The 16,719-nt window shown below is 40.6% G+C and overlaps 2 protein-coding genes across 3 annotated transcripts in view; one reads left to right on the top strand and one right to left on the bottom strand.

Annotated features, from left to right (window-relative positions):
• Positions 1 to 4,664: 4,664 nt before the first annotated feature.
• LOC124216298 (mitochondrial ribosomal protein L16) lies at positions 4,665 to 6,070 on the top strand. The gene is made up of 5 exons (XM_046620630.2): positions 4,665 to 4,884; positions 4,985 to 5,056; positions 5,189 to 5,346; positions 5,427 to 5,558; positions 5,673 to 6,070. The coding sequence occupies exons 1-5, from the start codon at positions 4,845 to 4,847 to the stop codon at positions 5,997 to 5,999; spliced, it is 729 nt and encodes a 242-aa protein (XP_046476586.1). The 5' UTR covers positions 4,665 to 4,844; the 3' UTR covers positions 6,000 to 6,070.
• dtn (transmembrane protein 132C dtn) overlaps positions 6,054 to 16,719 on the bottom strand; it is a 138,361-nt gene continuing 127,695 nt past the window's right edge. The window contains exons 6-10 of one of the 2 annotated variants that reach the window (XM_046620628.2): positions 15,367 to 16,116; positions 14,088 to 14,514; positions 13,002 to 13,423; positions 11,883 to 12,100; positions 6,054 to 11,775 (exon numbers count right to left, since the gene is read on the bottom strand). In XM_046620628.2, coding sequence (XP_046476584.1) covers positions 11,286 to 11,775; positions 11,883 to 12,100; positions 13,002 to 13,423; positions 14,088 to 14,514; positions 15,367 to 16,116 — 2,307 coding nt within the window. In that variant the 3' untranslated portion in view covers positions 6,054 to 11,285. The remainder of the gene's footprint in view (positions 11,776 to 11,882; positions 12,101 to 13,001; positions 13,424 to 14,087; positions 14,515 to 15,366; positions 16,117 to 16,719) is intronic. The other variant, XM_046620629.2, reaches the window with a different exon arrangement.

Here is a 16,719-nt window from a genome sequence, read left to right as displayed (position 1 = left end):
TGAGACCAAAAGTTTTTTGCCCAAAAAAAAAGTAAGGCTAACCCCTTTGCATTTTTGGCGAAAATTTTCGAGATTTTGAAAAGTGCTGAAATAAATTCTATGTAGCACTATTTCGACGTGATTTTGCCGGAGAAAACGATTGAGCGCAGTCCCAATACGCTGCGAGCAACGAATGAAAAGTTACAGCCGAAAAACGAGAACCTGTGTTTTCGACATTTTTCGGCAGGTGCTTTTTCCTTTGTATCTTCTCTCCTGGTGATCCCACGCCCTTTTCGCTGCGTTTTCTGAGTTCCTGAGTGTCCGATTAGTCAGGTAAGGGTCTTTTATATCGAATCTGAGACCAAAAGTTTTTTGCCCAAAAAAAAAGTAAGGCTAACCATTTTGCATTTCTGGCGAGAATTTTAGCGATTTTGAAAAGTGCTGGAATGAATTCTATCTGGCACTAATTCGACGTAATTTTGCCGGAGAAAACGATTGAGCGCAGTCCTAATACGCTGCGAGCAACGAATGAAAAGTTACAGCCAAAAAACGAGATCCTGTGTTTTCGACATTTTTCAGCAGGTGCTTTTTCCTCCGTAACTTCTCTCCTGGTGATCGCACGCCCTTTTTGCTGCGTTTTCTGAGTTCCTGAGTGTCCAATTAGTCAGGTAAGGGTCTTTCGAATCAAATCTGAGACCAAAAGTTTTTTGCCCAAAAAAAAAGTAAGGCTAACCCCTTTGCATTTTTGGCGTAAATTTTCGCGATTTTGAAAAGTGCTGGAATAAATTCCATCTGGCGCTAATTCGACGTAATTTTGCCGGAGAAAACGATTTATCGCTGTCCCAATACGCTGCGAGCAACGAATGAAAAGTTACAGCCGAAAAACGAGAACCTGTGTTTTCGACATTTTTCAGCAGGTGCTTTTTCCTTTGTAACTTCTCTCCTGGTGATCCCACGCCCTTTTCGCTGCGTTTACTGAGTTCCTGAGTGTCCAATTAGTCAGGTAAGGGTCTTTTGAATCGAATCTGAGACCAAAAGTTTTTTGCCCAAAAAAAAAGTAAGGCATTTTTGGCGAAAATTTTCGCGATTTTGAAAAGTGCTGGAATGAATTCTATCTGGCACTAATTCGACGTAATTTTGCCGGAGAAAACGATTGAGCGCAGTCCTAATACGCTGCGAGCAACGACTGAAAAGTTACAGCCAAAAAACGAGAACCTGTGTTTTCGATATTTTTCAGCAGGTGCATTTTCCTTTGTAACTTCTCTCCTGGTGATCTCACGCCCTTTTCGCTGCGTTTTCTGAGTTCCTGAGTGTCCAATTAGTCAGGTAAGGGTCTTTTGAATCGAATCTGAGACCAAAAGTTTTTTGCCCAAAAAAAAGTAAGGCTAACCCCTTTGCATTTTTGGCGAAAATTTTCGAGATTTTGAAAAGTGCTGAAATAAATTCTATCTGGCACTAATTCGACGTAATTTTGCCGGAGAAAACGATTGAGCGCAGTCCCGATACGCTGCCAGCAACGAATGAAAAGTTACAGCCGAAAAACGAGAACCTGTGTTTTCGATATTTTTCAGCAGGTGCTTTTTCCTTTGTAACTTCTCTCCTGGTGATCTCACGCCCTTTTCGCGGCGTTTTCTGAGTTCCTGAGTGTCCAATCAGTCAGGTAAGGGTCTTTTGAATCGAATCTGAGACCAAAGGTTTTTTGCCCAAAAAAAAGTAAGGCTAACCCCTTTGCATTTTTGGCGAAAATTTTCGCGATTTTAAAAAGTGCTGGAATAAATTCTATCTGGCACTAATTCGACGTAATTTTGCCGGAGAAAACGATTGAGCGCAGTCCCAATACGCTGCGAGCAACGAATGAAAAGTTACAGCCGAAAAACGAGAACCAATGTTTTCGACATTTTTCAGCAGGTGCTTTTTCCTTTGTAACTTCTCTCCTGGTGATCGCACGCCCTTTTCGCTGCGTTATCTGAGTTCCTGAGTGTCCAATTAGTCAGGTAAGGAACTTTTCAATCGAATCTGAGACCAAAAGTTTTTTGCATAAAAAAAAAGTAAGGCTAACCCCTTTGCATTTTTGGCGAAAATTTTCGCGATTTTGGAAAGTGCTGGAATAAATTATATCTGGCGCTAATTCGACGTAATTTTGCCGGAGAAAACGATTGATCGCAGTCCCAACACGCTGCGAGCAACGAATGAAAAGTTACAGCCGAAAAACGAGAACCTGTGTTTTCGACATTTTTCAGTAGGTGCTTTTTCCTTTGTAACTTCTCTCCTGGTGATCCCACGCCCTTTTCGCTGCGTTTTCTGAGTTTCTGAGTGTCCAATTAGTCAGGTAAGGGTCTTTTGAATCGAATCTGAGACCAAAAGTTTTTTGCCCAAAAAAAAAGTAAGGCATTTTTGGCGAAAATTTTCGCGATTTTGAAAAGTGCTGGAATGAATTCTATCTGGCACTAATTCGACGTAATTTTGCCGGAGAAAATTATAGAGCGCAGTCCTCATACGCTGCGAGCAACGAATGAAAAGTTACAGCCAAAAAACGAGAACCTGTGTTTTCGACATTTTTCAGCAGGTGCTTTTTTCTCCGTAACTTCTCTCCTGGTGATCGCTCGCCCTTTTCGCTGCGTTTTCTGAGTTCCTGAGTGTCCAATTAGTCAGGTGAGGGTCTTTTGAATCGAATCTGAGACCAAAAGTTTTTTGCCCAAAAACAAAGTAAGGCTAACCTCTTTGCATTTTTGGCGAAAATTTTCGCGATTTTGAAAAGTGCTGGAATGAATTCTATCTGGCACTAATTCGACGTAATTTTGCCGGAGAAAACGATTGAGCGCAGTCCTAATACGCTGCGAGCAACGAATGAAAAGTTACAGCCAAAAAACGAGAACCTGTGTTTTCGACATTTTTCAGCAGGTGCTTATTTCTCCGTAACTTCTCTCCTGGTGATCGCACGCCCTTTTCGCTGCGTTTTCTGAGTTCCTGAGTGTCCAATTAGTCAGGTAAGGGTCTTTTGAATCGAATCTGAGACCAAAAGTTTTTTGCCCAAAAAAAAAGTAAGGCTAACCCTTTTGCATTTTTGGCGAAAATTATCGCGATTTTAAAAAGCGCTGGAATAAATTCTATCTGGCACTAATTCGACGTAATTTTGCCGGAGAAAACGAATGAGCGCAGTCCCAATACGCTGCGAGCGACGAATGAAAAGTTACAGCCGAAAAACAAGAACCTGTGTTTTCGACATTTTTCAGCAGGTGCTTTTTCCTTTGTTACTTCTCTCCTGGTGATCCCACGCCCTTTTCGCTGCGTTTTCTGAGTTCCTGAGTGTCCAATTAGTCAGGTAAGGGTCTTTTGAATCGAATCTGAGACCAAAAGTTTTTTTGCCCAAAAAAAAAGTAAGGCTAACCCCTTTGCATTTTTGGCGAAAATTTTCGCGATTTTGAAAAGTGCTGGAATGAATTCTATCTGGCACTAATTCGACGTAATTTTGCCGGAGAAAACGATTGAGCGCAGTCCTAATACGCTGCGAGCAACGAATGAAAAGTTACAGCCAAAAAACGAGAACCTGTGTTTTCGACATTTTTCAGCAGGTGCTTTTTTCTCCGTAACTTCTCTCCTGGTGATCGCACGCCCTTTTCGCTGCGTTATCTGAGTTCCTGAGTGTCCAATTAGTCAGGTAAGGGACTTTTCAATCGAATCTGAGACCAAAAGTTTTTTGCCCAAAAAAAAAGTAAGGCTAACCCCTTTGCATTTTTGGCGAAAATTTTCGCGATTTTGAAAAGTGCTGGAATAAATTCTATCTGGCGCTAATTCGACGTAATTTTGCCGGAGAAAACGATTATGCGCAGTCCCAATACGCTGCGAGCAACGAATGAAAAGTTACAGCCGAAAAACGAGAACCTGTGTTTTCGACATTTTTCAGCTGGTGCTTTTTCCATCGTAACTTTTTTGCTGTTGATCCCAGGGTACTCTCGCCGTGTTTTCTGAGATTCTGGCGGTCCAATTAGTCAGGAAAGGCTCATAACAAACGAATCTGAGTCAAAAATTTTTTGGTCGAAAAACGGAAAAAAAGCAAGGTAACCCCTTTGCATTTTTGGCAAAAATTTTCGCGATTCTGAAATGTGCTGGAATAAATTCTTTGCGGCACTATTCGTACGTATTTTTGCGAGAGAAATTGATTAGGCGCATTTCTAATGAGCTGCGATCCTTCTGTGAAAAGTGACAACCGAAAAACGATGAATTCTATACGCCATTTCTCTCCTGTTGGTTCTACGCTATTTTCGCTGCGTTTTCTGAGTTCCTGGGGTTCCAATCAGTCAGGAAAGGGTCTCACTAATCGATTCGCGGATACAAGATCTTTAGCTCAAATAACAGTACTTGGTTCCCTTTAATGTATATAGCGAGAGAAAAAACCTCCTGGAATCTACGTTTGGATGGGCATACGTATGTTTGCACTCCATGTATACCAATGTCGTATACATATAGTATCGTGATCCACGCAGTGTTGGCTAGGTGCATACTACGATTTTCAACCTTTTCCGCCATCCAAGTATTCTGATTAGTCAACTAAACTTTGAAAACTAATCTGATTAGTTGACCAAATTTTTGCGTACCAATCAGACCGCTTGGATGATGGGAGGAAATGTGAAAAGCGAAACGACAGAATCGACTCCTAGCGTCGACTTCTCAGGTTCGTCCAGCGGCCAGCATGCCGCTGCTGATCTGAGTCTACGTGCCTTCTGCTAGCCTCACGTTGCGTGTAATTCGTCGATCGTTTGATTGTTCTTGGAACTATCTTCGATACTTTTTTTCTAATGACTTCCACATTCGTCGTTTTGCATTAAAATTGGTCATTCACTACAGCTCAATCCATCAAGTACACAATGCTGACAACTAAATGTATTTTCCGAGCGTTGTTAGCCGGTATTTACAATTTTACTATCATCGCTACGAGTTACTTTGAGGTTAAGTTTCAGTGATTGAAATTAGATAATTCTAATTATATCACCTGTCTTCTTTGCAGTGAAAGATGTTCCTCTAACAGCCCCAATAGCCTTAGGGTTGAAGCATTTTCCATTACCGAAACAGTACGGAGGTATGTTAAAATTGCACTGAATCGTGAATTGGAGGTGAATCAAACCCACTGTCTTCCTCAAGCTTACCCGTAATTGAACCCGAAACGATCATCTATTAGCCAAGGATCATATTTTACGTTTTTTTTTAATAGAAATCGAGTTCCCTGAACGTCGAAAATTGAAGCCTATAGATAAAATGCCGCAGTTTCCTCCCAATATAAGAGCACCAAAAATGCAGAAGAGATTGCGATACATGCGCGGACCTGAAGTTGTGCATAACACACTCTTGCACAAGCAATACGCGATGGTTGTGAGTTACTTTTTCTTACCTGTATCCATTCCAAGAAATCATCACTTGGTAATAACAATATTATTCCTAAATCCTCACAGGCCACCAGAGGCGGTAGATTGAGGTGGGAACACTTCGAAGTGATACGACTGATGGTCAATCGAATGATCGATACGGACCGAATGTTTGCTATTTGGAGAGTAGATCCGCCTTGGCAACCGGTCACCAAGAAAGTAGTTATCCGTTTACTTCGTCAAACGAATAAAGAAATTTCTCATCAAATCATGTGAACCCTTCTAGAATTATGAAGTTATTATCAATTGCAATGCTCGTCTTTTCATCGACAGGGTCAAGGACAGAGAATGGGTGGTGGAAAAGGAGCAATCGACCACTACGTCACCCCGATAAAAGCAGGTCGAGTGGTATTCGAGATAGGAGGACAATGCGAGTTTGTCGAGGTGAAACCCATCATTGATAAAGTTGTCGTAAAAATGCCTTTTGCGGCCGAAGCGACCAGCCAGGAATTGATGGATAAAATGAAAATGAGAGAAGAAAAGGGGAAACAACTCAACATGAACGATTGGTCGTTCGAGTATATAATAAAAAATAACATGGGAGGATGCCATCAATGGATATCTCCTGTCGATAGAAGGTGGTTTGGTAAACATCGTTAATCAAGAAACAAACATGTCGTGCTGTAACTTGTAGATAATTTTTTTTGAATAAACCGAACAGCTAATCTAAATTCTGTTGTATACTGTCTTACCCTCTATTCCAAAATGTTGAACGTGTTTTAGTGCCGGTTTTCGCGTTTATTTCAACATGCTTGCAAAACCTATTATGCGAACTTTTGTATCAGCATTAAATATTACAATTATACAAATAAATATTTAAAAATTGTAATTTATAGAGGTGATGGGTTTGCTCATAAGTGTCAATGCATTACACATATACAATTACAATATTTTATATCTTTGATGACGGTTTGGTGGTAACAACAGGTAAATACTACATATTGTACATTGAGTAGGCAATATAATAATCATATCTTAATATTTAATATGTCAATAATAATAATAATAATAATGATAATAGCATTAATGATATTATTCCACAATAATGAAAATAATAATAATACAATAGTAATCGTTATCGTCGCCGCATACGATAATATATAATATATTATTTTTTTTTCAGCTTTATTACAATATATCGTAATGGAGGAATGATTTTTGTTTATTCACTTATATTATAGTACGCCTCAAAATATATGGTTTAGGGTTTCAATAACACACTGGCTAGACATTCAGTGGGGAAGGAATTGGGGGGGGGGGGGGGGGGGGAGGGGGGAGGATGATGATCCTGACAAAACGTAATAATATTTCGTCACTAAGAACTTGAAACTAATTCGGAGATAGCCATAACAACAAAGTATCTATTTTTACCGCAGCAATTTGCTGCAACATCGTGAAGTAATTAGCAATTGATCACAATTAGCGATCTCATTGCGCCTTGACGAAATTTCTCTACAGTCAGTTAGAGACTGTCTTGTCACGTAAGATATGCCTGTATTTATTGAAAAATCAAATTTCAAATGTCTGTATAAATGTAACGCAAGTCTTTTTCCAATCTCATTAAAATTGGGCTAAAAAATAAAATTTATTGCGTAGGAAGATGGGCTAAACTAGCGCAATATTTACGATTTTTACTAAACGTACGTTTAGCTCTAGTTTGTTTTTTTATTATAAGTATTCTGTAAGATGGTATAAAGATTATAAGTTTATTTCTTCCAACTTGCGCACACAAATTATCTTCGATAACTAATCGTAATACCCTTCAGTGTCATTGCTAGGTGATTTTTCGTTCGCAAATTTTCTCTCAGACTGCGTTTAGGGATGGCAAAAATTTTAGTACCTTAAATATCAACAGATGAATAGTCCCCCCCCACTTAGCTTACAAAAGTTAAGTATCGTATCCTATTCAAAACATCCTCACACACAGTCTAATTATTACGTAGTAGGTCCTATAACATATCTGCTTTTCTTTTAGTGTTCATACGTTACATAGACGTTATATATATATAATATACGGGGTGACCCAGAACTATAACTCCATAGGCTACCAGCATATTCCTCGCGAAGATCTGCGACTGAAACGTTTTTTATTTCTCATAGAAAATTTGTCTTTATTTGAGTTATCAGGTGCTACCGGATTGGCCAATTTCAAAATGGTGTAATTTGCAAACTTCCAAATTTCCAATCAAAAGTAAAACATGTTTCAGTCGCGGATTTTCGCGCGGAACAGATTGGCAGCCTATGAGGCGATAGTTCTGCGTCACCCTCTATATATGCACATATAGGTATTCAACGTCCATGCATATATCAGTTATGTGTTTCATTTATAATAATATTATATATGTATATATAATTTGTTTACATAGATTTATAAATAATCAGCTTATTTTATAGATTAACATAATTATTATGCCGTACGATAGACGCCACGCTGTTTTACACGCCTTTTACATATTATAAAATACATTTCGTCTTACGCGTATGTATCCGTCGAAGTGTAATTATTTATTATTATCTTGTCTCGTTCGATTACAAATATTTAATCAGGAATACGCCGTTGGATAGAACGTTGAAATGGTGTGGAAATTATTCGTAATCACAAATAATAAACCAGACAAGACGAAGAGTAAAACATATTTTTCCTTCCAGCGGAGTTCCGTGAATCATTGAAGCAATTAGTCATTACATTCGTACTCATCGTTGTATGTAGCAGAACGGTAGTAAATTATCGTGTTATCGTATTTACGGAATAATTACTGTTACATGAAGAGTTTTTTCCGAGTGAAAAACTAAATCTTATGGAATAGAATCACAGTGAAAAAAATCAAACAAATATCAACATCTACACTTACATTGACTGAAAATATACAATATATATATATAATATAATATACAATATATATATATATATATATATATATAATATATATATATCGACACTTATATATTTACCGATCAAACGGAACGCGTATTTGGCTGGGTATGTATTTTTATACAATATGCAAGAGTTAGTCTTATTCGTGAATGAATGTACCGTTTTTTCTTTATATTCTCAAGATTATTAATAATAATAACAATAATTTATTCGTGGTATGAATTTTATATATGTGGATGAGATGAACGTTTGTGAATTATGAAGATTAGTCCTCGTGCGAACAATATTTCAGTCAAAGTACGAGGCGTGTTATCTGTATCACGTATATAACAGAATTGATCAGGTATATGTCCTATAGTTAAGCTTATTTCTCAACTACATATGTACGTACGAGTTTCCTGAAGCTAAGGTTAAATAAAAGAATTTCAGTGGCAGGCGACAACATCGAAGCGAGTCGCAACGAGTGGCGATTAGACTAGAATGCAGAAGGGCGAAAACTTCATATTATTGTTATCCGTACTCACTGTTGGTAATCGTCACATACCATCGACACATTCGATATTTCATATGTATGTACCATATACTAAACACAGTATGTGTGTGTCTGTGTGTGTGTATATATATATATGTATACGCATAACTTATATACTTATACATATAGCCCTTATAATTTAATTGATAATCAAACGATTTTTAATATTAATCTCTAGACTCTTACGATTTTGAAAATACTATTAGCGTTAGTGATTTAAAGGATACACGTTACCATGCCATTTCGAAAAGTGACTCCTCGCTGAGAGTCAAATCATGCTTTAATTTTTAAAAATCATAACAAATAATATGATTGGATTTGAAATAGGGATATCATTTTCTATCATTTTTATTTTTCATTTCATTTATCACTCGCATACGCCTTAACGTTGGTTATAAAACTTTTCATGCGATTACCTTCGTTTTTAATTTCTTTATTGCAAGACAGGAGGATAGAAAAAAAAATAAAATAAATAAAACAAAATAGAAGAACACGCGAAAGGATTCAATCCCTGAAATTGAAATCCAATCATAGTAAAATACAAAGCGAATATGATCGAGTAACATTATAATTTATAATAATTATATTCAAAGGTTTTTCTCTTCATTTTCTTTTCTTAGCGAATGACACAACGACACAAGGCTTTACTATGGTTATATTCAGACCCTAAGAGTAATCTGCGACATTATTATTATTAATATATATTATATGTACAAAATCTTACAACGCAAAATTTACAAATATACGACACAGTTAATTGAATAAATATTTTTCTTTTCCTTTCGTATTTTTCCTTCTCTTTTACTTGAACGTAAAATGGAACACAGGTAGACTTTTCTGCCCTCGGCCGGAGGAACAAACGCTTAATTGTAAGCGATCAGTGATCGGTTACTATTTTATTGTTATTGTTATTATTATTATTATTATTATTGTTATTAATAATAATATTACATTAGTTAATTATCTAATAATCTAATCAGATATTTATACCATTAGCGTTTTGTGACTCGGTCGAGTAGTAATCGTATTATGTTCGTATGTAAGTTTATGTATATGTATCATGTAAAAAAATAAAAATAAAAAACACGTAATCAAGTAGTAACACGAGCTGTACAGATTTGGATGAATATGATGCTTTATAATACACGTCAATAAATGATAGCTAAGCTAGTATTTTTTATTATTTGTTTTCTTTTTTTTACTTTGTCGTCTCGTTTTTCCCCCTTTACTCGCGTGAAAGGTGTTCACGATGACGATGATCGTGAAAAACAAGGGATGATAGGAGGGGAAAAATGAGTTGTACAGGTTCAACAAATGGCAGATTTGGGCACATCGGTATAATGAGAAGTTTTAGGGAAAATACGAGATTAGGATTGGGGTATGATATGGTGCCCAGCTGCTGATAAGTGATAGGTGGTAATAATATAGTTTAGACAGTGGCGGCGGTGTTAACAAACATTTTTTCGCTTATCACAATGCAATGTATATATATATATTATACTTATATAATATATATATATTTATACTTGAACCGCTTATTTATATATAACTAACAAATCTAACTATTTTTCCTTCATATATATCCTTATATTCATTGAACTGTAAGTTTAAAATCTCAACCATGTATGTATCGTACTGTGCAACCAAACGAATTAATCGCCAGTTATTTGTTCTTTGTTTTTCAAATTTTTCCTCTCTCGATCTACGCTTTTGTTTGGTGTTTTGAACAGACAATTCAATATTTGATCTGATATAAATGTCACACAGCATACAATATATATATATATATATATACTTATAAACATATATATGTATGTTTTAAATTTTGAGACCTATTTTGTTTACTTCCTTTCTGGATATAGGCGCGTTGCAGCGTTTCACTCCATTAAATTTTATTTTTCGAACGTAAGAATCAATATGCGATTATGCAATCACCAACCGTCACTGATTTACTGTATATATGTATACACACATACCTATACATACATACGTATAAATATATATATATTTATGTATGTATATAAAGTTATCATTACGATGTGTAATTGGATGTGCTGCTAGGAAGCTGACTAGAATATAGCCTAACGGACAGCTTTGCACCTGTTGCGTAAGAATCGTATCGTTCACAGCGTATAAAGTGAAAACGAAACAGATGTTTCGAATCAGGGAAATGCCAATTTCATTTTGATAATTTAGGCATAAGATCGTTGGATTGGAAAGTTTAATCTGAGCCAGCACGGAAGCCGTTTTTAGCGCTTCCCTTACTACGGTAATAGAAAAAAGTAATCCGCTAATCGGCGAGAAGTGATATAAGTTACGTATACACAGGCTCGAAAACTTTCTCTCTTCATCCCTGTCTCGGAAAAACCATAGAGTCAAACCGAGCCCTGATTCCTGCGACACAACAAATCTCATAGTAACATTTTCAAACGCAATCGGGCGGCTGCCTGATCCTTAAATTAATATCCGAGGCCCTTACCTAGGCATTAGACTCCTTCAAATTGTCAAAGTACTGCATAATCTGATCATAGTCCATGCCCAGGTTCAGGTCGTCCAGCGCCATTTCCTCTTGTTCCTGAGAGGAGTACATCGGGTTCCCGACTATGGTGGCCCTCTTCACCTCCTTCAGTTTGTCCTTGACGCCACGCTTGTCCTCGTGGTTCCTCAGCTCAACGAACTCCTCCTCGGCGTTGTTTTCCCGCGTTTCGTTATCCCCTGTCTTGCCGTTTTGCTCCTGGTGCTGCTTGTGCGATTTACTGTGATGCTTGCTGTGCCGATGGTTCCCATGGCTGCCACTCGACGCCCTGTGATGGTGCTTCTTCGGGGTGTCGGGGAACCGCGCTATAACTCCGGTGTTCCGGTGCGGCGGAACCGGGGGTTTGTAGTCGTCGTTGTTCCCGTTCGCGTTGTCGCTCGATACCGTCGGCGGAATACCGTGAGGCGGCAGCGGCGGTGGAAGGTCGTTGTTGCTGGAAGGTGAAAACCGGTTAGCGCTTGAATGGTTCGCCCGGCAAAGCCCGAAAAAGACGCGGTTGCGGAAAAACGGGGAAGCCCCTTGTTCAAGGGTGAAACTCACTCGATCTGCGTCGACGAGGGTTTCGGCTGCATGCTCGACTTGTTGCTCGAGTGACGTGGCGTCTTGTCCTTCTTGCAGTAGGTCGTCGTGTCGATCGGAACCGGCGCCGACGGCCGCACAGACGGGAGCTCGATGTGATTTGGGTTATCGAAGCTGGTTCCGAGCTCCCCAGATTCTTCTTCAGGTTCGGCAGCCAGTGGATTACTGGTGACGCGAACCTGGCGAACAGTGAAAACCACCATTAATCTCAACGCGAATTTATCACAAGCCAGGCTTTTTCGATGAGAAAAATGTTCACATGTGGTTATTGAACAGTTCTTAAAGAGGTATCAATAACAAAATATTTAGGTCGGCTAACGAAGTGGGTGACTTGACAATCGATTATTCAATACGTTTAGGGTTTGACTCAGTGAAAAATATAGAAATCGAGTTTCATTCGTATTTTTTTTTTTTTATTTCCATTTTTTCTTGAAATTAGAATCAATGAATAGGAAGCATTGTTCTTGATAATAACTGCAACGATTTTTCTCGGTGATATATTTTGCGGTATCCACAATATCTCAAAGGCTAATCAACCCATTTACTTTAAATTTTTCAGACGATATCGATTCGTTATTGTAACGATGAACGTATCTCACCAGAGTTTTTCAGTAACCACACGAATGCAAGTTGTCTTACAAGGAAGGTATCCCAGGTCGATCTCTCCGATTTGATTTTGTTTTGTATTGTGTTATAGTAGACTAAAAACTAAGTGACACGTACTTTTTTTTTATATCTGCCATTAAACACTTTCAGGGGGTCAAACCACGCTCCAAAGTAAGGCACGTCAAGGGACGACTTGGCAGTTTCATCCACAAGAATACAATATTTTTTCACCAATCCAACTGGAAAATCAATTGGAAAAAAAAAAAACTGCTGATTCGCCTCTCGACATGCCTTACTTTGGAGGGTGGTCTTACCCCCTTAAAGTGTTTAATGGCAGATGAAACAAAATGTATGTCGCTTAGTTTTTACTCTACTACAACATATCAGAAATGGAATGAAATCGGAGAAATCGATCTGGGATACCTTTCTTGTAAGCGTTCTTCAGTCCCATTTTGCGCAGACGGCTCGACGTACCTGCTGAGGGGCACATGCGGCCCTCTCGAGGGTCGCTCGTCCCAGCCAGACCCAGTCGTGAGCGTTGGTCGTCGATTCCCGGGGGCGGCGATTCGGGGCCAGTTGACTGGCAGCGGCCCTGGCGGCACCGAGAACCGGGATGGTGGGCAGGGGGTAGTCGGGAGGCTGGGGCTTGAATTTGCTGGCGTAAACGACGCAGGAGACGACGAATACGACGATCGCGAAACAGAACGCGGCCAACAGAACGTACATGCCGATCTCTAGAGGCGTCATGTGCGGACCGCCGTGATGACGGATCCCAACGCCACCCATTCCCCCTGAAGACATGCCATTAGCTATAGCCGTGTGGTGCTGCTGCGCCTGACGCGCCTGATGCGCCTGCACCGTGGGCTCGTGGTTGTTCTCGTCTTTCATTGGTACCCCTTCGCACAAGAAAAACAGTCTGGCCAATAAAAACTAGGCGGAAATCCTCGGCTGCACGACGACCCAAAATAAAACATGAAAAAAAAAAATACAAAAAAAAAAGCAAAAGACAACAGTGCGAGGGACCCCATCATCCGCGCCACGATTCTTTTCTGTTTTACATACTTTTTTTACTTCCGATTCAACAATGTTACACTGCAAGCTATTACGAACAACCCACTACTGCACAACAGTACCAACGGCTCAAGCTTTCAAATGCGCATTTTTGGTGGGATTCAAGAGTGTTTCTTCGGATGCGTTGCACCGTACAACCAGCTGCTGGACGCAAAATTTATCGATTTCAAATTACGTCTTTATCATTTTTCTTCCGATCTCCACTAGACCGAATTTGGATGTGATAATCTCGTTTTCTGTAATTTTGTAACAAAGCTAAGCTAAGGTTGTTCCTAATTAATGATTGGCAGCTTTCAGGGATACAAAAATGCACCCGTAATAAGACGCGAGTCTCTACCGAACCTCCTGACTGTTCGCCAGCAATCGGTAAAAAAATCTTTGAACTTACAGTTTCGATAGTACCAATAACACTCTTGAAGCGCACCGTCAGAGTACAAACTCTCAGGCTTACTTAACGACTGGTATAAAAAACTTGAGCCAAACAATTACCGATTAAAATGTCGTGGAGGTCGGGCGCCATCTCCTTCCCGTTCTTTCTCTCTCTGTGAGAGCCGACCATCCCACCACCGTCGTTCTGGACAAATTCTGGCCGGTTGGGTAAATCGCTGGACGCAAAGTCGACCTCGACATGGGCGGCGGCCGTGGCCAGAGGTGCCACCGGTGGTCTTGGTGAATTTTTCGAGCGCCGATTTGGCAGCCGACAGACATCGGCCAGCTGAAGAGTGACACGCAAAAGGTGACCCCGACCTTCACCGACGGCTATAACCCTGGGGTGATGCGACGCCACCATTGGAGCAAACGCCACAACCTCTGGGTCCAAACTCTCGACAAGCAGGTGATAGTCGTTTACCGTCACCTCCCTCAGCGGCGTGTGGGATCCGTCCGAAAACTCGATGTCTATGTCCAGCAGGCCCTCCTGGAATATCGAAACGGATCTTCGTGCATCGTTGTGAGAGATAGATAACGAATGAGAAAATTTGCAAGTGCAGACATGATGTTGGTACAGCTTGGATCTTTACTGATGAAGGTATACGGCAATGTTTCACAGTTAATAATGACTAGAAAAATGTTTGCTGTACTATACTCTGGAGAAACACTGCACTAAACTATCCTACACCATCCTATTAACACTGTGAGATGTCGAATTTTTTAATTGACCAGAGCAATTGTTCTATAATAGTCTACATCGCCCAATATTGGTAAATTTCGACCCCACCTCTATCGGATGAATATAAGCACACGGAGAAAATGGTAGACTAAAAATTTGCATACGGTATGGTAACAGATGGATTTGCCGTTGTGGTAGTCACACTATTCCGATCTTCCATCCCAATTCTTATCACACCTGAAGTATGTCTCATACTTCATATACCTAGTATTATAAAATTAATCCTAATACTGTTGCGGGATGTCAGATTATTACCGTACCACAGTTGGGTGAATTTTTAGTATACCCATTAGTGGCATAGCTATGAGAGTTGTGGAGATACAGATTCCTACTACCGACGTCTACTTACCGACATCCCACCCGGACTCAAGGACTCTCAGTGATGACGAAATTACGGAGAAGGGTTTCAATCTGGGTAAAATGTCGGTAAGTATGTCGGTAGTAGGAATCTGTATCTCGAGAACTCTTATAACTATAGTACACCCTTTTCTCCATGGCATTGTATCACGAAACCATTATATTTCAGAGATGAACAAAACATTACTCAAACCGACAATAGTATAATAACCAAATCAAAGAAATTCGACGAAGTTTCGTTACCTGATACTGAGCGGTTAGTCTCCGGGTGACTGAGGTCTCGGCGATGTAGCCATTCTCGATCGCAGTGTCCGGTGAGATGGTGAGCTGCAGTCCTGAGACGACGCGGACCGACAGGTGTGCGACCGAGACGCGGTCGCTGACGACCTTGACCTCCTTGGCGCCGATGACGCGGCCAGTGATTGGAGAGACGACCTGGACCTCGGTCCTGCCGAAGCTCCGACCCTGGACAATCCTTCCTTGGAGGGTGGCGAAACGATGATCCGAGACGCGGAGCAGCCCGACGACGAGGTCCGTAACCCGGAGCCAGGTCCGCCGGTTGACGAAGTACGAGACCCGGCCCGAGTCGTGATCGGCCGCCAGGAACCTGGCGTGGACCTCGACCGGACTCTGCTGGAAACGCAACCTGCAGCTGGCCGTCCGGTCTTCTGCACCGGTACCGGAATCCGACCACCTATCGCCCCGGAACCTCTCGTCGGCGGACGGACTCCTCTTCGATCGTTCCAGCTCCTCGTCCTCCGTGTCGTTCAAGCTCCGCTTGTTCTTCGAAGAGGAGAGCTCGTCCGGCACCTTCCATCCCTTCACCTGGCTCAGACGGCTGTCAGTCACAGTCACCTCCAATGGAAACTCCGGCATCCAGACCGTGAACCGAGCCAGACCCGTGTACGTTCCGTACTTGACCAGAACGGAGGCATTGCTAGATCCTCGGATCTCCGAACCATCGACGTACACACTACTGCAGGACGACGACACCTGGACAAAAGGTTCGCGGTGATTTTGGGTTAACCCGGAATTTGGAAAAATGTTTCTTACGACAGGGTGAGATGACCCTGTAACTACAACGGTCTTGATCAACATCTTTTTGGACTTCCGTCAAGAAGCTGGTATATAAAAATCTTTTTTTTTCAGACAAGGAAAGTTGAGTGTACACGGATGAGCAAAACTCGTGGTGTTCAGAGTGCAATTGGTATGAGTTGAAATTTCGCGAATCCGTACCACCAGATCTTGCATCATCGGAACCTTGGAATTGTCTGTTCGCAAATTGAAATGGGGGAATTTCATTTTAGTTCCAAGTCTCTCTGACATAAGATTCCTTTTGGCAAGGATGATAACACGAGGTGTGACAAGGAGTTTGGGAAAATAACCCGAGGCGTACAAGGGCGCAGAGATCATAAGGGACGGGGATTCACTGCCTGTCACCATGACACATGGAGAATAATTCTTGCACTGTTCACGATTCAAACATACTCAGTTCGGTGTGTGAATAAATATTTTCCAAACTTAAAACAAATGGCAGTACATTTCCGCCGTCCCAATTTTTACAGTTTCCTAGGACAAAGAGTACAGGTATAAAGT

Source organism: Neodiprion pinetum, chromosome 4 (assembly GCF_021155775.2).
Source record: "Neodiprion pinetum isolate iyNeoPine1 chromosome 4, iyNeoPine1.2, whole genome shotgun sequence".
In the NCBI taxonomy this organism is placed as follows: domain Eukaryota; kingdom Metazoa; phylum Arthropoda; class Insecta; order Hymenoptera; family Diprionidae; genus Neodiprion; species Neodiprion pinetum.
The sequence above is the reverse complement of the archived record's forward strand: the minus strand, read 5'-3'. Positions and strand labels throughout refer to the sequence as shown.

Bases quoted from the DNA above. Each gene is read 5' to 3' on its own strand.
- LOC124216298 (XM_046620630.2), top strand. From the start codon at position 4,845: ATGCTGACAACTAAATGTATTTTCCGAGCGTTGTTAGCCG. The intron at 4,885-4,984 runs GTATTTACAATT...TCTTCTTTGCAG, and splicing joins TTTCCGAGCGTTGTTAGCCG to TGAAAGATGTTCCTCTAACA. The intron at 5,057-5,188 runs GTATGTTAAAAT...TTTTTTTAATAG, and splicing joins ATTACCGAAACAGTACGGAG to AAATCGAGTTCCCTGAACGT.